The following is a 24,434-nucleotide window of genomic DNA, read 5'->3' as shown; positions in this document are numbered from 1 at the left end:
AAATACAAATAAATACAGCAAATACAGTATGAGTTAATAGTGTACAATACTACTGTTGTTGGTAAGTAAAGTACTCTGTATATGTTTTTGTTTGTTTATTAACATGTAATATCTTGTTTTCTTAAGTATTATGCATGGCTACGTATACCTCTCCATTATCCAGAATATTTGAATATCTGGCAACCTCCTGGTCCCAGAGCTGCCAGATATGAAAGAATTTACTGTAATTTCATTAGCTGGTTTTCAGCACTTGCACTATAAAGAGTCCCAGAGCCAACTGCTTTTGTGTGTGTGTCTGTGTGCGTCTGTCTGTCTGTCTCTCTCCCCCTCCTGCCCCCCATGGCTGGCCAGCTCCGTAGACTGGTGAAAAGAGATCTGGACTCTGTCACGTACACGAACAATACACTTTGTGCCTCTTGTGAACATGCACAATAAGGCCTGGTACGATCTGACCCTATAAGTGTTCACTTTGGGATCCGATTCATTTAGCGTCAGACTGGTTAGTTTTTAAGATACCAAGAAGATTCAAAGGGATGACACAATTTGAAGGAGTCACAGAAATTATTAGGTATTCTGCTTAGCATATTAGTTTATTTTTACTTTCCTCTTCCTTTCAGCAAACATGGGGCAATCCTGAAATTAACCCAGAAGAGAACTGAATTTGGAACTGGCTTTGTTAGAATAGTCGTAGGAGGCATGCCAATGAGGGGAGTCCAGTGATTTAAAAGGGCTTGGGGCTCTTGGATGTTGCTACTATAGCAACAGGGGTGGTCAGACCCCAAGGTCCTTTAAATTGCTATTGGAGCCCTGAGTTGCATGTTTCAAGAGGTGCTGAAAGGGTCACTGGAGGGGCTAGCCCCTGCCTCACCCCTTCCATCTGAGACACCACTTCTGGGCATGGAGCTGACCCTACCCCATGTTGCCCAGGGGCTCAGCAAGTCTTTCAGTCACCCTGGTCACAGGTAATGTCTGATGTCTGGGAGAAATTCAGAAATATTCTCACAATGCCTAGTTGCCCTAAACATAATCTGAAAATGTTGTTGTTGTTCCAATAGGAGGCAGTTCGATATTACAATATAACCACACTTCAGATGGAAATGTATGAATTTGCAAAGCAGCATGTAATGGATGATGATGAGGTGAGTTTTTGAGAGCTGAAAGTATAGTAATATGTAACGCTAAAATAAATGTGGTATGTGACAAATTTATAATGAATCGTAGATATCCTGGAGTGTCTATAGGATATGGCAAGATGCTCTTTTGTAAAGAAGATAATTAACCAGATTATCATAGTATTCTTTAATACATAAAAATACAAAAAGACCCAGAAAAATCTAGTGCACGTATGTGCCTTTTTAAGCAATACGGGACAATAGCACCGTTAACACAAATATAAACATTACGTATGCTCAGCAGATAAAATAAATTCATAAGATCTTCTGCTCTGCAAAGCAGAAACACCAGGGGGCACTAAAGTGGTTCTTGTAAATCTAAACTTGAAATTATCTTTCTTTTTGTAATCTACATAAAATAGATACTAAAATTATTTTAATTTTTTCTAGAAATAACCGCATTTTAAAGTTTAACTCTTCCTCAGCAGATGGTCTTATTATCTTTGCTAGTTCTTATTATTCTTATTAAACTTAATGAACAAATGACACACAGTTAACTATTGTGAGGCATGAAATTAATTATGTATTTCCTTCAGTGCAGGAAAAATGGCTGAATTGTTGATAGACCAATTTTTTCTTCCCCACAGCTGGAATTGAACTATAAATCCTGTTTAATGAAAATACCCTTAAGTCAGAAAGGGTTGGTTTGATTTTAATTATCAGTAAGTTAGGGAACAGCCCACTGGTGGAATCAAAATAAATGTACTGTATAAAGCGTATGTATGGCTTAGGTTTTAACCTAGGCCTGTTGTATAACTGTGATAAATACTCCTTGCAGTGACCATTTTGAAAAGGTATGCGATTTTGTAAAGTGACAATATTACCTTGTGATTTTCAGTGTGTGTGACACAAAGGTCAGGACACACAATTTACATCTTAGAAGCAATATCATTTATTTGGTTGACCTTAAAATCTGTATTAGAAGCAAAGCTCTATTCCAAGATCAGACTCTAGAAAGGTTGAAAATAATCTTGGAAGATGTGTATATTGTGATGTAACACTGTGATGTGTTCTTGGTAAAGCTAGGGTTAAGCTTAGGTAAGATTTAGAGCTCTTCTTTGGTTAATACATGACTTCAAAAGGTATTTCTCGTGTGTGAGTAGAATGTTTTCAGTCTTCTCATGGGTTTCAAACATTTGGGCACTTTTTATGTTCCTTGATTGGCTTTTAAAATACTGTACTTAGCCCATAAAGTCCAATGTCAAATATAAGAATACATTTATTTTGTAATTTCTGTTTTACTTTGCATAACGGAAAGGAATGGTAATGACGGAGATGGGGGAGCATTCCACTGTGATGGCCTTGAATATGTGTTTTTTAGAACAGAGATTATAGAGACAAACTACACTCCTGGGTACAGTACATAGAATAAATGGAAGGGAATAGTTGTTGATAATAAGTCTTTTAATTCATTCAGTAATGCAATAAATTCATTTAAATTTTCCCCTGAAACTTGGTGCTTTATAATTTCGCAAAACTGTAAACAGTTGTGAAGTAAACACTTGAGGAAGGATATGCACAGAAAAATTATAATTGGAAATACATGAAGAGTACTTTACTACATGCTCAAAAAGCCACAATATAAGAAGGCCATATTAGAAAATCAACTTTGTTTAGAGGAGAAGTGAAGGCAGCTGTAAAAAATGGATGAAAGGGCAAGTTGATAATAATGAATATAGCTCAAGCTAAGAATAGTAGAAAATTGGTAGTAGATGAAAAAAACACAAGGAGAAATCTATGGCCAGCAGAGTTAAAGGCAATAAGGAGGAAGCGTTTTGGAAGTATATTAGGAACAAAACAAAACAAAAAAATCCATCAAGTTATTGGCCATTACTTGATGAAAACGGTAGAATTATCAGTAATAATGCAGAAAGGGCAGATGTGTTCAATAAATATTTGTGTTCTATTTTGGGGGAAAAATAGATGAAGTCATTTGAGTGATGATGGTAACCTTCTTTCCATTCAGGAATATGCTGAACAGCAACTAATAAACTTAGACATTTTAAAATCAGCAGCTCCAATACTTTGCACCCAGGAAATTTACAAGAGCTTGCTGAGAAGGTAGCTGGTTCATTAATGTTAATTTTCAATAAGTCTTGGACTTTTGAGGAGTTCCAGAAGATTGGACCAATACTAATTTTGTGCAAGATTTAAAAGGGATAGACCGTTTTAATTATAGTTGAGTCAGTCTGACATGGATCCTGGGCAGGACAGTGGAGTACCTGATAGGAAAATCCATTAATTAAGAATTAAAGGAAGATAATATGATTGATGTCCATTAACATGGGTTTAAGGAAAATGCATGCTGTCAAACTAATTTAAAATCTGAGATTACAAGTTTCATTCATTGGATATACTTAGACTTCTGTGAGGGATCTGACTTTGTATCACACAATATTTTCAATAAAATACTAGAACAATATAAAATTCATGTGGCACACATTAAATGGATTAAAAGCAGGCTGATAGTTTTCAAAATGTAATTGTAAATGGGGAATCCTGATCAAGAAGGTTCATTTCTATTGGAGTCCAGTACAGATTAGTTCTTGGCCCTTTGTTATTTAATGTTTTTTATCAATATCCTTGAAGAAAACACAAAAGCCATTAGTAATAAATTTTACCAAATGGCATAAAATCAGGGGAAATGTTCAATAACGTAGAAGATAAGCCACTGATTCAGAGGGATCTGGATCTCTTGAGAAGTTGGGCAGAAGCAAATGGTGTTTTGATGTCACTGTAAAAGTATACATTTGAGAACAAAGAATGTAGGTCATATTACAGGATGGGGGAGCTCTTTACGCTGTGAAGCAGAGAGTCCGAAAAAGTTTGAGGTTCATGGTGGATAATCAGCTGAACATGAGTTGCCAGCGAGTCACCACATTAACCCAAAAGGGCTCATGTGACCCCAGGATGCATGAATAGGGAAATCTTGAGTAAGGCCAGATGTACACTAGACACGGAAGTCAACCCTAGGTACGCAATTCCAGCTATGACAATTGCGTAGCTGGAATCGATTTATCTAGGATTGACTTATCTGTCCTTTATTACTGAGGGAAGTCGATGGGAGAATGTGGACTACAGGGGTTGACTGTCAAGCCCTGATAGTTCAATTTCTCACATCCCCCCCAGGGGTACGAAATCAAACCCCAGAAGATTGACCCTGACCGGTCGTCGATCTCACGGTAAGTATAGATGTACCCTCAGAGCTGAGAGGTTATTTTACCTCTCTATAGTTGGCACTGATGCCACTGCTGTTGAAATACTGTATCCAATTCTGATGCCCACGGTTCAAGAGGGATGTTGATAAATTGGAGAGATTAGAATGACTGAAGGATTATAAAACATGATTCGTAATTGTAGACTTGGAGCTCAGTCTGTTTATCTTAAAGAGAAAGTTATGCAGTGACTTGATCAGATTCTGCACGCCATCATGGGACACAAATAATCAGTAGTGGCTCTTCAGTCTAGGAGAGAAAGAGTAACATGATCCAATGGCTGGAAATGGAAGCTGAACAAATTCAGCCTGGAAATAATGAGTATATTTTTATCTTTAAAGTAGTTGAAACAACTTATCAAAAGTTGTGGTGGATTCTTTATCACTGGCAATTTTTAAATCAAGATTGGGTGAAGATTTGCTACTAAAGAGTTACTCCAGGAACTTATTTTGGGGAAGTTCTGTGGCTTGTGCTATACTAGATGATCACAATGGTCCCTTCTGGCCCTGGCGTGTATGAATCCAAAAGCAATGAAGGACCTCATTCTAGTTGCATTTGGGTTCTGTGGGAGGTGGTCAGGCCAGACTTTGCTGTCAGGTCCAGTGGAATCTTAGTTTAAACTCTGAGTTTGGTTAAAAACCAGAACTAACAAGGGTCATGGATGTCTTCTCCCCTACACCCCCAAATACATATATCCTTCATAGTACTAAGTGGGGCATCACGCCCCTCCTTCCATGGTTGGTAGGGAAACCCTGCAGTTTTTTCCCTTACAAATTGTGAGGAACCTGCAGGGTGCCAAGGCCATCCCTTTAGAGTCCATGCAATGGCTCTGGCCTCTACTTGTTTACCCCATAGGTCCCTTGCTATCTGGAGCTTTTCCCGGCCACAGCTGCTTCTGAGTTCCTCAGAAGGGATCATATGGAAAAGATAAACATCATTTCTGCTCATCAGAAAGCTTCCTTCAGATCCCTTCCATCACTGCCTCTCCTTCTGCACAGATCCTTGATCCAGAGGCTGCTTTTGCGAAGTCACGAGCAGGGTTTCCCAACCCTGCGCACCCCAGCCGGCTTTCAGCTGTGGGGATCGGGGGTCACCCTACAACCCAGCAGCTGGCGCTGCCAGTTGGAGCTTCATGCCTTAGCTGGCTTCCAGCTGTGGGGGTCTCTGTGCCTCCCCTAGCCCCCTCCAGCCCCTGAGTGCAACTCCCCTAGCCCCCTCTAAACCCACGGAGGCCCTGAGTGTGACTCTCCTAGCCCTCTCCAGCCCCTGAGTGACTCCTGGCCCTTCAATATGACTCCTTTAGCCACTGATTGTGGGGTTTAAGCTGGGGAGCAATTTGGGGATGAGTGTCTTTCCACCACCACCACTCTGACTAACTATAGTAAAGGTAGTGTTATTTTATTACTATATTTCACCTTGTCTGTGAAGTAACTATTATGAACATATAAACATGAGGGGGGACAATTTTATATTCTTGCCTCAGGCACAAAATTAGCTAGTTACAGCTCTGCTCTCCTCTCTCCCTCTCATCCTCCCCCCCCCCCCCCCCCCCCCGTTTTTGAATTGCCTTGGGTCACCAAGTCTTCCTGAGTTGTCAAAATGTATCCCTGTCTGGAAAAGGTTGAGAACCGCTGGTCTAGAGGAAGAGACATGGTGCAGTACAGGTGACCAAGCCCCGCTTCCATCTCAGGAGGAGTTGATTTGCATATGGGGCGTCCCTGCTGTGCACAGTTGTCTATGAAAATCCAGGACAAAGAATTTGCTTGCAGCCAACCTGTTTTTAAAGAGAATATCTAGTCAGGATAGATGCAAGGCTGGTGGTGTTCCACGTCTTGCCCAGTGGATTAAGGATTGCTAGGAGGAGAGTGAGGAAGCCTTAAAAAAAAGGGAACTTAGAAACAAGCAGGCTGGAGAAAGTTAAAAATTTCACCCAGAATTGCTAGAACAGTATATACAAACATGGTAAAGTAGAAGACAACATTGAATAGGAAAACATTGTTGTGTTTAAAACTGAGCTGGGTGAGAGAACCTTCCTTCTGCTTTTCTATGTCTATTTCAACTGCATGTGTCTTGTGACAGGGATCATACCTTCTGTACAGGATGAAATTTTCTGTCCTCATAGTAGCTATAAGCCACCTAAGAAGGTACTCTATCCTGAGAAGAAATCCACTTTATCAAGTAGAGATTATGAACCAAAAGGCTTAATAGGATGTAGGTCTCTTCCTAGGTGGATATGTTTTTCCTCTCAAATCATGTAACTCTTTATTTAGATTCAACAGTGCTCTGCTATCCAAAACAAAGCACATCTTTTTAAACCCTAGTAGTAAAACAAGTACAAACGCAGTCTCAGAGGTAGCCATGTTAGTCAGCATCTAAACAAAAAAAAACCAAGCAGGCCTATAGCACCTTAAAGACTAACCGTTTTTTTTTAAGTACAAATGTGTTGTTTCTCTCAGCAGTACAGGCAGACCCTAAGCTTCTGATACATTTGGTTCCTGAAAATTGTGTTCTAAGTCAAAACATTGTGACTCAGAACCACAATCCACTTCATTGCGGGACCGAGAATCATAAAATCAAAACCTAAGTCATAAGTCAAAAATCATGGTGTTAATTGAGAAATTTCATAAGTACCGTTCATCGTAAGTCAAACACCACAAAGACAAGGACTACCTGTATAATGCAATAATTAAAGGCCTGAATATGCACTAATGATTTTTGCATATGTCACTACAAGAAATACTGCCTCATTCTTGTTACTTTATTAATGCTTTGCCACAAGGAAATGAAAATCTCTGTTTCAAATATTTTATGTACTAGGGGTGACAGAAAATATTAATACCAACTTGCTACAAAATGCTTTCTTTTCTTTAAAAAAGATTATCTAATGTATATCCTTATTGAGTTTTCCACAATAAAGAAACAAATACATTACACAGCATTTTCAATCTTGAAAAGAGAGTCCTAAAGGCAGTGTTTGCACGTGAATTGCTGTGCATCTTGATTTATGTTCAGGGATGCAAAAATATCCTGTGTAGGAGGGATCCCTGGAGGATAAAGTAAATATAAACCCCAACATTCAAATTACACAGCATAAAATAGCAAAGTGAAGAATTGATTTACATTGTCAAGAGTGAGAAGAGCCATTTTTTCAATTCAGTTATAAAATCAATACTTCAAGGGCCGTAATTCATGAGACTATGGAATAATCTTTAATAAATAACATCAAACTGTACTTTTTCTGACCCCTATTTTAAGAACAGTGCACACAATGATTTGTACCAGTTAGAAGGTTGTTACCCCCATCTCCAGGCTTTACCAGCCTCAGCCCCCAAATCCGCCCTCCTATCCCTGAGCTTTCCCCCCCCATCTGCAAATCTGCTCCCTGTCCCCAAGCTTTACCCTCCCTCAGCCCCAAACCTGCCCCCCATCCCCAGGCTTAACCCCTATTGTTTCCAAACCCTGCACCCCATTCCCAGGTTTAACCTGACTGAAATGGTGAGCTCCATGCGCTGCTCCTCCATGGCCGCCACCTCTCCCTGCTGCTCCCCACTGCCACCTCCTTGGCAGGGCAGACTCAGCTGCCCCTCCCCACCAGCTCTCCTGCAGCCTCAGCTCCTTGCTGTACTGGCTTCCTCTTCTGGGGCTCCCTGCTGCCGGTGACTACATTTGCAGCTCTGGAAGGTGCCACCGCCTAAACAAAAAAAACTAAATCCAGTTTTAACTGTGGGCTTTGTTTAAGTGGCGGCAGCCTCCAGGGCTGCAAGAGGAGTCAGTGGCAGCAGCGCTCAGAGCTGCAAATGGCTGTTTCAAGAGCCACATGTGGCTCTGGAGCCACAACCCCCAGGAAGACATCGGTGACCTTGGAGGGGGTTGCGACCAATGGGTTGCAACCACTTTTACTAGTTCTCCAGTCACCATGGCTTGCCAGTCAACCCAGAACCTGAATTTCTGGTGCATGGGTACTTTTTTGGGGGGAGGAACATTTTGAGTCGTCTTTATGTATTATAAAGAAACAGAAAAGGGCCCAATCACCTTTGTTTTTCTCCATGTCACCTTTAATTCTGAGTTTCTTGGATTGGTCACTTCAAGGGCCATCTCTCATTCACTTCACTGTGAACAGGATTGGGCTTCAAACACACCTTAAGTGTTCCAGTGTAGCTCTGAAACCATACCAAATCAATATTTTCATATTCTGGGATACCGCTGTGACACCAAACCTGCTTCATGACCGCACGTATGAAATTGCTGTACAAAATGCTGTCTGTGGATCTGTATGGAAAATATGAGTTATTACAGAAAAATTGTTTTCCCCAGAGTCTTTCCAGTCCACAGTAAGAAGCATCAGAGCAGGTTATATTTAGAGGCCATGACATAAAAGGTGGACCATTATTTGCCATGAAGAAGCTGGTGTTCATTTTTAGCAGCCAAAGGAAAAGCATCTGCCTGGTTTGTCCATTGGGCCTGCCAGAGGGCAGGGCAAGAGGCGGGACGGGGGATACAAGTGCTAATGGTCACTATTACAATATTTAAGAACATTGTGGGTACGTCTACACTAGCTGGCTACTTTGAAGTAGCCAGCACAACGTCAAAATAGCATGCGTCACATCTACACATGCCGTGAGCTATTTCGATGTTGGAATCGACGTTAGGCAGTGAGACGTCAAAATCACTATTCCTATCTGAAGATGGGAATAGTGCCCTACTTCGATGTTCAACGTCGAAGTAGGGCATGTGTAGACGATCCACATCCTGCTACGTCGAAATAGCGGGGTCCTCCATGGTGGCCATCAGCTGAGGGGTTGAGAGATGCTCTGCCCAGCCCCTGTGGGGATCTGTGGTCGCAGCGAGGAGCAGCCCGTAGCCCAGGGCTTCTGGCTTCTGCTGCTGCTGCTACAGCTGGGGATCCATGCTGCATGCACAGGGTCTGCAACCGGTTGTCGGCTCTGTGGATCTCGTGCTGTGCAGGCCGAGTGTGTCTGGGAGGGGCCCTTTAAGGGAGCGGCTTGGGACTTTGCTGGCCCCTTATTTCAACGGGGAGTGCTTGGGTGTGTGGACGCTCCACATTTCCTTCCGGGGCAGCTCCTTTCAACGTTCTTCGTCGCTACTTCGACGTTGAACATTGATGGCACCAGCCCTGGAGGATGTGTAGATGATACGTGTCGAAGTAGCCTATTTTTATGTTTTTACATCGAAATAGGCTACTTTGATGTACTGTGCTAGTGTAGATGTAGCCTGTATTGGACAAAGAAAAGTTCGTGCTGCACCATCAGCCTCAGTTGAATGGCGATAACCATATTGACAGTTTTTTTTCCCCTCTTCTGTGAATTTTAATATTTGAATGTTTCTACTAGTTGGTTGTATTTTATTTTCTTTTTCTCCCTGCGTGTACATGTAATATTTTATACAGGTTAAACCTCTCTTGTTCAGCACCCTTGGGACCTGAATGGTGCCAGGGAAGAGAATTTGCCAGACCTTGGAAGGTCAATATTGTCTAGAACATTACCAACACTTTCACCACTTACTGGGCTCTCAGAAGACATTGAGGAGTAAATTACAGCTAAATAAGAGCACAGAACACTGAGAGCCAGGACTGGTGGCTCTAAACAAACTTTATGGGACCATGGAAAACTTGGCTACACCCATGATAAGTTCTCATCCAGCTAACTAAAATCATGCTGGATTATGCAGTTTGCTGGACGAGAGAGTTCCAGATTAGAGAGATTGAACCTGCACTGTTGTATTGGAAATTAACAGTAGTGAGACATGGCCGTTGGGTAGAACTTCATACCCAGTGTGTTACTCTATCCCATGCAGATTCTACTCCTCTCTGACCAATACCTGAAGATACCTGATAGATACTTTTCTGTTTATTTTAAACACTGAGTACACATCATAGAATACTAGGACTGGAAGGGACCTTGAAAGGTCATCTAGTCCAGCCCCCTGCTCTCATGGCAGAACCAAGTGCTGTCTAGACCATCCCTGATAGACATTCATTTAACCTGTTCTTAAATATCTCCAGAGATGGAGATTCCACAACCTCACTAGGCAATTTACTCCACTGTTTGACCACCCTGACAGGAACTTTTTCCTAATGTCCATCCTAAACCTCCCTTGCTGCAGTTTAATCCTGTTGCTTCTTGTTCTATCCTCAGAGGCCAAGAAGAACAAGTTTTCTCCCTCCTCCTTTTATGACACCATGACTTGTTGTCGTGCTAGTAGACCTCATCTAATTGCTTTAGAGTGTGCAAAGACACTAAGCAATGAGGTTGTTAAAAATCCAGCTATGCACCTTTTCCATTTTGAGAATTTCATGGACTGCTTGTCTTTTTGGTGCTGTCAAGATGTGGTCCCAATACAGTCTTGTATTTTATTCTGCCATGTAGCAAATAATTAGAAATCTGGATTGTTTGATATAAGTCCCATATTTGTGTAACCTACATGAATACAGTGTGCCTCTGTCGCCACTATAAAGTGGACAGACTACGCCATCTGCATCAGTTGGGTTAATCCTTTTAGCTGAGTCAGTAGAGGCTTGCAGACAACCTAACTTGGGAAGTCATTATTTTGGTAGGCTACATCTACACAGCAGCCTTATTTTGAAATTAGCTATTCCAAAATAATTATTTTGAAATAGGGCTGCTACACAAAAAATGTATTTTAAAATATCGCCTATTCCGAAATAACTATTTTTAAATAGGCTGGGTCTACACTTAAGAACATAAGAACGGCCATAATGGGTCAAACCAAAGGTCCATTCAGCCCAGTAGCCTGTCTGCTGACAGTGGCCAGTGCCAGGTGCCATAGAGTGGGTGGACCAAAGACAATGATCAAGTGATTTGTCTCCTGCCATCCGTCTCCAGCATCTGACAATCAAAGACCAGGGACACCATTCCTACCCTTGGCTAACAGCCTTTTATGGACCTAACCTCCATGGATTTATCTAGCTCTTTCTTAACTTCTGTTATAGTCCTAGCCTTCACAGTCTCCTCTGTCAAGGAGTTTCACAGATTAACTATGCGCTGAGTGAAGAAGAACTTTCTTTTATTAGTTTTAAACCTGCTACCCATTAATTTCATTTCGTGCCCTCTAGTTCTTGTATTATGGGCACAAGTAAATAACTTCTCTTTATTCACCCTCTCCACACCTGTCATAATTATATGTACCTCTATCATGTTCCCCCCTCAGTCTCCTCTTTTCTAAACTGAAACATCCAAATCTTTTTAGCCTCTCCTCAGACAGGACCTGTTCCAAACCCCTAATCATTTTAGTTGCCCTTTTCTGAACCTTTTCTATTGCCAGGATATCTTTTTTTAGATGAGGAGACCACATCTGTACACAGTATTCAATATGTGGGTGTACCATAGATTTATATAGGGGCAGTAAGGTACTCCTTGTCTTATTTTCTATCCCTTTTTTAATAATACCTAAAATCCTATTTGTCTTTTTGACTGCCTCTGCACACTGCGTGGATGTTTTCAAGCAACTATCCACGATAACGCCAAGATCTCTTTCCTGATTAATTATAGCTAAATTAGCTCCCATCATGTTTTAAGTATAGTTGGGATCATTCTTCGATGTGCATTACCGTACACTCATCCACATTAAATTTCATTTGCCATTTCATTTGCCCAATCACTCAGTTTGATGAGATCTTTTTGAAGTTCTTCACAGTCTGCCTTTGTCCTGACTATCTTGAACAGTTTAGTGTCATCTGTAATCTTTGCCACCTCACTGCTCGCCCCCTTCTCCAGATCATTTATGAATAAATTGAGCAGGATTTGTCCTGGGACTGACCCTTGGGGGACACCACTAGTTACCCTCTCCATTCAGAAAATTTACCATTTGTGCCTACCCTCTGTTTCCTGTCTTTTAACCAGTTCTCAATCCATAAAAGGACATTCCCTCTTATCCCATAACAACTTAATTTACATAAGAGCCTTTGATGAGGTACCTTGTCAAAGGCTTTCTGGAAATCTAAGTATACTATATCCACTGGATCTCCCTGTCTGCTTGTTTGTTAACCCCTCAAAGAACTTTAACAGATTAATCAGACATGATTTCCCTCTGCAGAAACCATGTTGACTTTTGCTCATCAAATTATGTTCTTCTACGTGCCTGACAATTTTATTCTTTACTATTGTTTCAACTAATTTGCCCAGAACTGACGTTAAACTTACCGGACTGTAATTGCCAGGGTCACCTCTAGAGCCCTTTTTAAATACTGGTGTCACATTATCTATCTTCCAGTCATTAGGTACGGAAGCTGATCCAAAGGACAGGCTACAAACTAGTGTTAATATCTCTGCAATTACCCATTTGAGCTCTTTCAGAACCCTTGGATGAATGCCATCCGGTCCTGGTGATTTGTTAACGTTAAGTTTATCTATTTGTGCCAAAACCTCTTCTAATGACACTTCAATCTGGGACAGTTCCTGTTTCATTTCCTATACAAAATGGTGCAGGTTTGGTAATCTCCCCAACATCCTCAGCCATGAAGACTGAACTTGCCACGGAAGATTGAACGCTGATATTTGATCTTCTGGGGTGCCATTTTGTGCATGTGCAAAACAGAAAGTTCCAGGGTCAATGTTGACCCCGGAACTTCTTTTGAGCAGCACGATATTAAGAAAGGTTGACAAGAGGAGCACTCCCGTCAGCCTTCTGTAGTGAAGACAGGCACGGAACTTGACGGCTGCAAAGTCAATTTTTGGTACGCAATTGGCTTACCAAAAATTGCGTAGCAGCCATCAACCTTCCAGGTAAGTGTAAATGCAACCATACGTGCTGTCAAGACAGAAAATAGCGCTTATTTCAAAATAAGCACTATCCCACGTCTTAACAGCACCTATTTTGAAATAAGTGAAAGAGCTGTTATCTCGAAATTACTTAGCTGTATGTCCATAGCTATAGTATCCAGAAGGTATACAGAGCATTTGGGAATTGAGGACATCCAGAATCTTGCTGGTGGTATTAAATATTTTGCTGGACACAGGCTCTTGGACTGCAAGCCAATGGGAAGCTATTCGAGAAGTATGCTGACAAGTGACTTTTGCAGGAATTACCATCTGTAAAATATTTGTTGATGCCAGTAATTTAACATGCCTTTTTTTTCAGCCCTGCATTCCTAAAAAAGAGATGGTGCCTTGTCACGAGTGTGCTAATGGGACAAGCAGAGTGGTCTATTTGTAGTTTTAATATGGCACTCTGATTAGCTCTGCTGACATACCATTGTAGCCTAGACAGATTTTAAATGTGGATATCATCCAGGGACCATAATATGTGACACATACAAATGTTTTATAGTTTGAGGGTGCAGCAGACAAAGAGTTTAGGTACTGTTTTTGGTCTTCCTCAAACATAATCTAGAGTTGCTGCTTTCTCAAAACAAAAATTAAGCCAGTCTTCTATTGCATTGTGGCAGATTTTTCTGAGTATTTGTTTTTATATATTAATCTAAATATTGTTCTACATTCCAGCCCTTTAATGCTGTTAGAGCCTATATACTTGTATTAGCATAATGAGGGGGAAAAATTTAGCCCATCAGCTATTCTTTCTACTCCTTACAAAATTTTGTTTGCTGTTTTTTCTTGGATATTCAGAGTCTCTTGAGCAAAATGTTACATAATTTGGCTTTTTAGTTAAGTTTATTTCATACTGATTTGCATACATCTTCTTTTTTCAAGTTTTAGTAGTACTCATTTTTATACGAGTTTGGCATACAGGTGAACCTCTCTCATCCAGCACCCTGGGCACCTGACCAGTGCTGGACAAGAGAATTTGCCAGACCATGGGAGGTCACTATTGTCTAGCACATTACCAACACTTTTGCTGCTTACTGGGCTCTTAGAAGTCTTTAGGGATAAATTACAGCTAAATAACAGCACAGAACACTGAGAGCCAGGACTGGTTGCTGGAAACAAACTTTATGGGACCAGAGGAAACATGCCACACTCAAGATAAACCATCATATGGCTAGCTAAAATCATGCTGGAATACAGATGTCAGACAAGAGAGTTATATATTAGAGAGTATCAGAGAGGCAGCTGTGTTAGTCTGTAGCTTTGAGAACAACAAGAAGTCTTGTGGCATCTTGTACACTAACAGATATATTGGAGCATAAGCTTTCGTGGGCAAAGACCCACTTCATCAGATGCATGAGTGGGGGAGGGTTTCAGAGGGGCATTTAAAGAGTGGGGTCCTGCTCTTACTGGGTCCCCACTTTTTAAATACCCCTCTGAAACCATCTCCCCCACTCATGCATCTGAAGAAGTGGGTCTTTGCCCACGAAAGCTTATGCTCCAATATATCTGTTAGTCTATAAGGTGCCACACAACTTCATGTATTAGAGAGGTTCACCCTGTACTTTCAAGCACAAAAGGAAAAGAACCAAACTTTGCTTGGGCCATCAGTGTCTTGGCAGTATACTGCATTATTGGTGAGAGTACGAACAAAATTCTAGAAATGAAGTATATATAGTCAGGATTTATTTTTCAGGGTAGAGGAGGTTGAGTTTTTAAAAATCACAGTAGCGAAGACTGCTGTGTCTTCACTCCAATCTAACCTCATGTTAGAAATAATGCTGATGCCCGAAATAATATACCTCTTAAAGGGTCCCTTTTTTTTGTAGGGATACTGAAAAGGTGAGCATTTTCTTTTAGGTCAGGAACACAGCTACACTACAGCATGATTTGCAAAAGTGCTGAATGCCCATAATCTCCATCAAAATCATCCAACTGCATTTGACGAAGCAGGTCTTTGCCCACGAGAGCTTATGTGCCAATAAATCTTTTAGTCTACAAGGTGCCAAAGGACTTCTCGTTTTATCAAAATCAGTGGGAGCTGCAGGAAATCAATCCCTCAAGGTAGACTCAAAATTTGGGTGCCTAAATTTAAAATTTAGGCCTCAGTTTCTCTGCCTTATTCCATATCCATAAAACAAGGATGATGATATCCATCCCATAAAGATGTTGTGGAGCTTTATTTGTTCACGTTTATAAAGTATCTTGAGCTCCACAAATGATAGGCTCTGTGGAAGAGCAAATTGTTATTTTTAACAAAGAATAACTGGTTCTGCAGAGATATTTTAATGTTCTTTTCCATAATCCCAAACTGCTTAGCTCCAGAAGGACAAATAGAGAACAGAAAAGAGTTGGCAAAGCTTATGTTTCTTGCACTTTTGTTGACTTGGGTACTTAGATGTTTCAAGCGAGCGAAAAGCAAAATAAACTGTCATCATTCAGAAACTGCTGAAACCACTTCACGGTTGGCTTAAATGTCAATGAAGTTATAAGAAGGACCTGTGAATTTGGGAACAGGAGCAGCAGTTATTCCAGCTCGCTGTTATCCCACTTTTGGTGGGCAGGGGGGAGGACATGTGGCATGTGCTGTTTTTTTGTTTTTGTTTTTTGGGTTTTTTTGTGGGTGGGGGGAAAAGTTGTCCTTATTAATTGACACTTCTGAAAAACTTGGTAGTAATTTTTTAGTCCTGTCCACAATGTGACTATTGCATGGAAAATAAAACAAAAGCCTCTCTCTGTTGCTTCAGATTTCTTACATTGACCACAGAGGATGTAATGCTCTTTTCTCATTGGTATGAAAGATTGCTGTGTAGGCTCAGAAAGTGCAGAAATGATCTTGTATTTGCTCTATGCCTTGTGAACAAACTCCCACACAGAAACTTAAAATCTAGTTAAGGTTTTGAACTATTTAGCATGGCACTTCACAGAGAAAAGGAAAAACAGTACCTGCCACAAACAATTTGCAGTGTATATCTGACAAACCTAGAAAATTAACATTGTGAACAAAGAATGTGAGTACAACAAAGAGGAAGAAGGGAAGAGGAGTCAGATAAATGTGTTTAAAACAAATCTTATAAATTGTGATTTTTAAAAACTGAGAACAAGGCACAACGGATCAGATTTTTTCCAGTGGATTGTTTTTCTGAGGGAAAATGTCATTAATCAAAACCAATGTGTTCTTCAGGAATGTATATATTCTAAAAAAATTATTTTGGGAGAAGAGGGTGAAACTCAAACCTGGTCAGAACGAAATATTTGGATTTTTTCATTTCAAAACAATGTTTTTGTTTAGAAAGCTTTTTTATATATACTTTGATTTTTATTTAAAAGAACAAAATTTAAATAAGTCAAAATCAAATTGTTTTGATTGACCTATATTTATATTTTCATTTATTTATTGGAAAAGTCATTTTATGGGAAACATCGGTATTTTTATTCTAATTTGGAATCCCCACTCCCACCCCCAACCCAGAAAAAAATGGTATTTCCCACCTAACAGAAATTCAGATTTTGGACCATTTCTCGAAGGAAGGTGGTTAGGCAGTGCAGAAATACATAGTGCAGGTCAGTGGTGAAAAACAAGCCAAAAGGTAGGAGAGGAGGAGCAGCATATGAGAATCCTTGATACGTCTGTCTTAATTTAATGGATATTTTAATGCAACTGTAAAACACATTCTGCTGCATTTTTATCTGTGAATTTCCTTAGAGTATGTCTGCAATGCTGCTGGGTGGAGGCTTTTCATTGCCGGCACAGGCAGACATGCTAACTCCACTCAAGCTAGTGCTAGTGCACTAAAAATAACCATACAGCCAGAACAAAAAGCGGTCAAGTACCACTTTAAAGACTAGCAAAATAGTTTATTAGGTGAGCTTTCGTGGGACAGACCCACTTCTTCAGACCATAGCCAGACCACAACAGACTGTTCTGGAGTCTGTTCTGGTCTGGCTATGGTCTGAAGAAGTGGGTCTGTCCCACGAAAGCTCACCTAATAAACTGTTTTTCCTCGAGTGTCCCCGTGGGTGCTCCACGATAGGTGTCAGGCTCGCCCCGGCGCCGCAGATCGGATCTTTCCAGCAGTTTCTGCCGGACCGCGCATGTACCGGCGCGTGCCGCTCCCTTGCGCGCTCCCGGCCATGTGCACGATCCGGTCCCCGCCAGTTCCTTCTTAACCGCCATCGGCTGCAGACGGAATCCGCTCAGGCTGCGGCCAGAGTCAGTGTATTTAATGTTTTAAGTGTTTTTAGAGTTTCTTTTCAGTCTTTCAGTCTTTAAGTTAGCTTGTTATTTTTCTTACTGCAAAAAAAAAAAAGTATATAAAAGCCTTAGTAACAAGAGGAGCAGCGGAGGCCCGGGGACGTAAGGCCATTAGGCCTCCTGCCGCAGCAGGCTGGGTCCGAGAGGGGAACAAGCACAGAGAAGGTGCTAAGTACCCTATTAACAACTCAAAGACTCACCTCAATGTCCTCTTCAGGATTCAAGAAGTGTGAGTCATGCCGCGAAGTTATGCCGGCCTCCGATGGGCACAGTCAGTGTATTAGGTGCCTGGGGGAATCTCACGTCACCCAAAAATGCTCCTTCTGCGCAAAGCTCACGGCTAGAGCAAGGAAGGACAGAGAAATGCAGCTAAAAATGCTGCTCTTTGACAAGGCCCTCCAGCCAGACGTGCCAGAGCGGCCCCAACAAGAGGGACCTGCAGGGGCCCATAAAAGGAAGGCGGCTTCCCTCACCCCATCAGTGCAAAAACGGAGGAAGCTCTCGCCAACCCGATCCCTGCCGGCAGCCACAGCGAGCGGGACGGGTGCAGCACAAAGCCCCCAGCTGCAATCACAGACGGGCGGCGGCGGCGCAGAAGCGCATGTGGCAGAGGCTGAGCCTCCGATAATCAAACAGCCAGCCCACACCGCGGGCAGAGCGGCGGCCAGGCAAGCGCCGGAACCGGTGGCACCGCAGCTAGCAACACAGACCCCCGGGGCGCCGACGGTGCAGAGCTCGGAGGCACGCGGCCTGCAGGCGCCAGGGGAGACCACCCACGCGGCACCGCAGCAAAGCATGCCGAGCACAGCGCCGACAGCGGTGCTGAGATCCCCGGCGCGGAAAGGGGCGGAGTCAGCCCCACAGGGGAAGGGAAAGGCAGCAGAGAAAACACGGCACCGCAGCCCTTCTCCAGACAGGGCTGCAAGGCTGCTCTCTCTAAGCCCTCCCCTTATGCTGCGAACTCCAACAAGGAGGCAGGGGTCTCCCCCAGTCTACCCTGAGCCTCCCTCCCCGTTCCTCCAGCCAGCGTCACTGTGGCTCGGGCCACCCTCGCCTTTTCTGGGATTTGACCCCCTGGAGTACTATCACAAATCAGTCTCACCATTGTCTCAATCACCCAGACGATCTCGCTCCCCCAGACACCGGGGGTATGCACCTCGAGAGTGGTCCAGGTCTCCATCCCAGGAACCGTGCCCGTGTTGCCATGGTCGCCCCTATCGTGCGGGACATAGACACCATAGGCATACCCCCAGGGACAGGTCCCATCAGACGGTTCACTATCCCCGAGGGCAATCGCGGATGGGGACGGAAATGCAAATATCTCAGGGGGAGTTGATTCTGGAACCCCGAGATTTCCCCTCGCAAGCCTCCAGCGAGAAGATGTATCACCGTCAACAGGACCCAGAGGGATCCAGAGAGGCTTACCCTAGTGGTTCCTCTCTATCCTCCCCCGACGAGGCTACAGCCCCAGGGGACGTCCACCCCCCGGACGATCTCAAACAGTTCCAAGAGCTGTTTAAAAGGGTGGCCTTTACGCAAGGCATCCAAACAGCAGAGGTGCAGCAGAAGCACCATAAGCTCCTCAAAAACCTGAGACCTCCGGCCTCTTCCAAAATAGCTATTCCGCTCGACGAAGCAATTATGGAGTCCGCTACCATGATATGGCAGACCCCTGCGTCCGCTCTGCCTATAAACAAGAGAGCGGATAAGAAATACTTCGTCCCGGCAAAGGGCATGGAGTTCCTGTTCAGTCACCCACAACCAAATTCTCTGGTGGTGGAATCGTCTCAACAGAGGTCGAAAACTTCTCAGTACAAGACAGGGGGAACGGACAAAGGTGCCAAGAAGCTAGAGTTATTCAGCAGAAAGGTCTACTCCTCCTCTACCCTACTGTTGAGAATGGCAAATTATGCAGCACGCCTAGCGAACCATAACTTTGACAATTACTCCAGGCTGACTTCCCTCATGGACTCGCTTCCAGAGGATAAGAAGCCAGTGCTGAAGGCCATCGTGCAGGAAGGCTACGCAGCCTCGAGTACAGGAGTTCAGATCACCCTGGACATAGCAGATACGGCGGCACACTCAACGGCTACGGCAGTGGTCATGCGCAGGGAATCCTGGCTTCAGACATCGGGTATCCGGAGGGATCTGCAGGCGAAGATCGTTGTCTCCCCTTTGACACACAGAAGTTGTTTGCTGAATCAACTGATTCGGTCCTTCATTCCAGTAAGGACTCAAGGGCTACTCTCAGAACCCTGGGGATTTATTCCCCTCCATACAGGAAGAAAAAGTGTTACCCTCAGCTAAGCTGATACCCGTATGAACCCCAGCGTGCTCACTACCAAAGGGGCTATGAGCAAGGGCGGCATCAACAGCACCAACAGTACAGAACTCCCAGGTGACGTTCCCAACAGAGCCATGCATCCTCGGGGCAGGGCCAAAGGCAACAAGTTTGACGGACAGATCGAGGGCTGCACTATCACTACCATCGCGCAATGTCATCCAAAGCTAATGTTCCATCATCGCCTCCGACCATTCTACGCCCAGTGGCAAAAGATCACCACAGACAAATGGGTACTGGAGATCATAGCCACGGGTTACGCGATCCCCTTCCAGTCGCTCCCACCGCCACGACCTCCACCCAGGCCCCATCTAAAGGACGCCTCCCACGAAGCGAGACTCAAGCAGGAGGTGGACCATCTTATGCTTATAGGGGCAGTGGAAAGAGTGCCGGAGCAACTCCAAGGGAAAGAGTTCTATTCAAGATACTTCCTTACAGAGAAAAAAACAGGAGGCTGGAGGCCCATCCTAGATCTTCGAGGCCTCAATCGGTACTTGCGCAAACAACGCTTTCGGATGATCACAGTCACCTCTATACTTATGGCACTGGACGATGGAGATTGGTTCGCAGCCCTCGACTTACAAGACGCGTATTTCCATATAACAATCCACCCGGCTCACAGACGTTTTCTCCGGTTTATGGTCAGCAAAGAACATTTCCAATACAAGGTTCTGCCGTTCAGCCTCTCCTCGGCCCCCAGAGTATTTACCAAGACCCTGGCAGTGGTGTCAGCCTACCTGCACAGACAGGGGGTGTTTATATTCCCATATCTGGACGACTGCCTACTGAAAGGGGCCTCGAAGGAAGAGGTACTACGCATGATATGCGTTACAGCAGGCACGTTCTCTTCGCTGGGCCTGGTCATCAACCTGGCGAAGTCAAAGATCGACCCCACACAGGACATAGAGTTCATAGGGGCACACATAAACTCCATCACAGCAAGGGTTTATCTACCAGATGCCCGCTTTCGCGCCATTGGTTCCCTCGTACAAGTCATCACCTTCAGCCCCACGGTGCCGGTTCTAATGTGCTTACAGCTGCTAGGCCATATGGCAGCAGCAACGTTCGTAGTACAGAACGCCAGATTGGACATGCGCAGCATGCAGCACTGGCTGGCGAGCGTCTACAAACCGGCAGCACACACCGTCCACAGGGTGGTGTCGCCCACGACAGAGGTGCGCAGATCCCTGCAATGGTGGGTGAACCCCAAGAACATGCTAACAGGGGTACCCTTTCATCAACCACAAATATCTATCTTTCTCACCACCGACGCCTCCCACATAGGGTGGGGAGCACACATGGGCGAAAAGGTGATGCAGGGACTGTGGTCCCCTACAGAACAGTCGCTGCACATAAATATACTGGAGCTCAGAGCAGTGTTCAACGCCTGCAAACACTTTCGAGACCATATACAAGGCAAAGTAGTCGGGATCAATACAGACAATACCTCCAACATGTTTTATATAAATCGGTAAGGAGGAGCTCGGTCCCGTGCCTTATGTGCAGAAGCAGTCCGCCTCTGGAACTGGTGCATCGCCAACAATATAACTTTGAAAGCCTCGTATTTACCAGGCGCTCACAACGTGCAGGCAGACCAGTTGAGCAGGCACTTCGCACTCACACACGAGTGGCAGATCCGTTCCGATCTGCTACGACCAATTTTTCATGCATGGGGGTTTCCCCAAATAGACCTGTTTGCCACTCATCGCAACAAGAAGTGCCCACAATACTGCTCCAGGGCAGGACTGGGATGGGGGTCCCTGGGGGACGCATTCGCGATCTCGTGGAAGGGCCCCCTGCTCTACGCATTTCCTCCCACAGTGCTCATCCACAAGGTCTTGCAGAAAGCCAGGAGAGAGAGAGCCCGCATGATCAGAGTAGTCCCAACTTGGGATCGACAGCAATGGTTCCCCTTACTCCTGCGCATGTCGGACCACCCACCGATGCCCCTTCCGGTGGCGCCGGACCTGCTCACGCAAGCCCAGGGGTCTATAGTGCACCCACACCCCCGAGGCCTGTGACTGCAAGCATGGTTAATCCATGGCTCAGCTCCCTAGAGAGCACATATACGGAGGGAGTGCAACAAGTCCTAGAAAGTAGCAGAAGAAGGTCTGGTCTTCCACCAGGAAGACCTACAAGCAGAAATGGACTCGATTCACTGCATGGTGTTCTACCAAGCAATTAGCTCCCCTTGCTGTGCCTATACCTGTAATATTAGAATACTTACTGGACCTCAAGAGAGGCGGACTCTCCCTATCCTCGTTGAAGGTCCACCTTGCCGCTATATTGGCTTTCCGACACAAAGAGGAAGGGCCCACGGTGTTCGCCCATCCCATGGTTACCAGGTTCCTGAAGGGGCTGGTAAACCTGTACCCCCCTTGGAAACCGCTTCCACCTTCGTGGAGCTTGGACCTGGTGCTTAATGTGCTAACGGGACCACCGTTTGAACCCTTAGCCACAGTTTCCCTCCGTCTCCTTACGATAAAGACGATCTTCCTTCTTGCAATCACATCAGCTCGCAGGGTGAGCGAGCTCGTGCCAGTTATGGCAACGCCACCCTGCACAGTATTTTCAAAGGAGGCGGTAACCTTACGGCTGCATCCAGCCTTTGTTCCCAAAGTTTCTTCAGAGTTTCATATTAACGAACCTATAGTCTTACCCTCATTTTATCCAAAACCTCATAACTCCAACAAAGATGCGCGCCTACACCTCCTGGACGTGAGGAGGGCGCTGGCTTTTTATATAGACAGGACTAAGTCCTTCCGAAAAACGGATAGACTCCTAGTCTCTCTCGCTCCCAGATCAAAAGGAGAAGGTCTCTCTTCGCAGAGAATCTCGAAGCACATCGTATCCTGTATAAAAATGTGCTACGAACTTAGAAAGACTCCTTTACTGGCCCCGCCTAGGGCTCACTCCACCAGGGCGGTGGCGGCATCAACAGCCTTTTTCAAGGGCATTGCGCTAAAAGACATCTGCAGAGTGGTGACATGGTCATCCTATGACACCTTCGCCAAGCATTATGCCCTACACAGGGTATTCCAAGAGGATACCTGTCTCTCGACAGCGGTCCTTTCAGGGGCAAGCTGCACATAACCCGATTACCCACCTCCTTTCTTGAGTTACTGCTGGGTAGTCAACTATCGTGGAGCACCCACGGGGACACTCGAGGAAGAAAGAGAAGTTACTCACCATAGTAACGATGGTTCTTCGAGATGTGTCCCCATGGGTGCTCCACCACCCGCCCATCCTCCCCGCTTTGGATCTCTGTCTAGTGTTTTTCAGGAGCATCCGAGGCGGTTGGTCAAGGAACTGGCGGGGACCGGATCGCGCACGCGGCCGGGAGCGCGCAAGGGAGCGGTGCGCGCCGGTGCATGTGCGCGCCGGCAGAAACTGCTGGAAAGATCCGATCTGCGGCGACGGGGCAAGCCTGACACCTATTGTGGAGCACCCACGGGGACACATCTCGAAGAACCATCGTTACTACGGTGAGTAACTTCTCTTTTTGCTAGTCTTTAAAGTGCTACTTGACTGCTTTTTGTTTTGATAGTGTATAGACTAGCACAGCTTACTCTCTGTTACTATTCATACAGCCAGAGTAGCACCAGCAGCATCTTGGACTAGCCATGAGTATCAACCATCCTGTACCCTTTGAGTACATACTCTGGCAGTAAGTCCAAACCACCACCCATGCTATCCCAGCTTCACCATTATTTTTAGAAGGCTAGCTTGAGTAGGCTTCGCCCCAGACTGTCAACCTGTGCTGGAAAGCATGCTCCCTACTGCAGTGTGGACATATTCCAGCAGTGTTGAACTACAAAAAAAAAAGTATGAAAACTTGCAATAAAGTGTAATATTCTTATAAGCTTCATATTTTTGCTGTAATTATAGACCAAGTATAAAAATAGCGTATTTTAAGTGAAAAACAAGACAACACAGTATTCTCATCAATGATTCAGTGCAAAGAGTTTGTAATCTTTTTGAACCCAAGGGTTTAGTTGGCAGAGCTTCTAATTCCACAAGGCTTTTGAAATGTTACCTCTGCCATGATCTGAGAGGGTATTTTTTTTTTAATTACAAAGATTGATATAATTGTAAAATTTCTACTCAGCATTCCAAAAACTATTCTCAAGTAGTAGTGCACGTTAAGGGTAGGAAACCTGTTTTTTCTCAGATCAGATTGGGGCTGGGAGGGGGAATTAAGGTACGTTACTCCAAAAAATCAGTGAACTTTTCTGAAAGAAAAAATACTCGCCATGTTCAAAATCTAGTACCTCATGTAAGAAAAACTCTGCTGAAAAATCAAAATTTGCACATTCTAAACCCTAAGATTTCTTTAAAAACAATAAATCCGTATCTAGCAGAAGAGCATGGAAGAGAAATTAAAGAAGGAAAGCAAGTTTGCTCCAGTTCAACAGGCATTCAAGCACACGCCTAATATAATTTTGTGAGTAGTTCCATTGAAATAAGTGGGACTCGTCATGCCGAAAGTCAAGCTAATGCTTAAGAATTTTAATGAATCAGAATCTTAATGAATAAACTAATCTGCATGTGTCAGTGGAACACTCAGGGTCCTGAGCTCTATGTAAAATCTGGCACAAAATTATGGAGTCATTGTGGCAGCCATGTGTGCTACATTAAATAAGGTATCTC

General features: G+C 44.0%; 1 protein-coding gene across 2 annotated transcripts in view; it reads left to right on the top strand.

Moving 5' to 3' along the window:
- The window catches only part of CRTAP (cartilage associated protein), a 50,663-nt gene that overhangs the window by 18,023 nt on the left and 8,206 nt on the right, over positions 1 to 24,434 (top strand). Inside the window, exons 6-7 of one of the 2 annotated variants that reach the window (XM_074988213.1) lie at positions 1,056 to 1,139; positions 9,795 to 9,864. In XM_074988213.1, the coding sequence (XP_074844314.1) occupies positions 1,056 to 1,139; positions 9,795 to 9,830 (120 nt within the window). In that variant the 3' untranslated portion in view covers positions 9,831 to 9,864. Of the gene's footprint in view, positions 1 to 1,055; positions 1,140 to 9,794; positions 9,865 to 24,434 lie in introns of those variants that run through there. The other variant, XM_074988212.1, reaches the window with a different exon arrangement.

This window comes from Carettochelys insculpta, chromosome 2 (assembly GCF_033958435.1).
Source record: "Carettochelys insculpta isolate YL-2023 chromosome 2, ASM3395843v1, whole genome shotgun sequence".
In the NCBI taxonomy this organism is placed as follows: domain Eukaryota; kingdom Metazoa; phylum Chordata; order Testudines; family Carettochelyidae; genus Carettochelys; species Carettochelys insculpta.
This window is presented reverse-complemented; position numbering and strand designations above follow the sequence as displayed.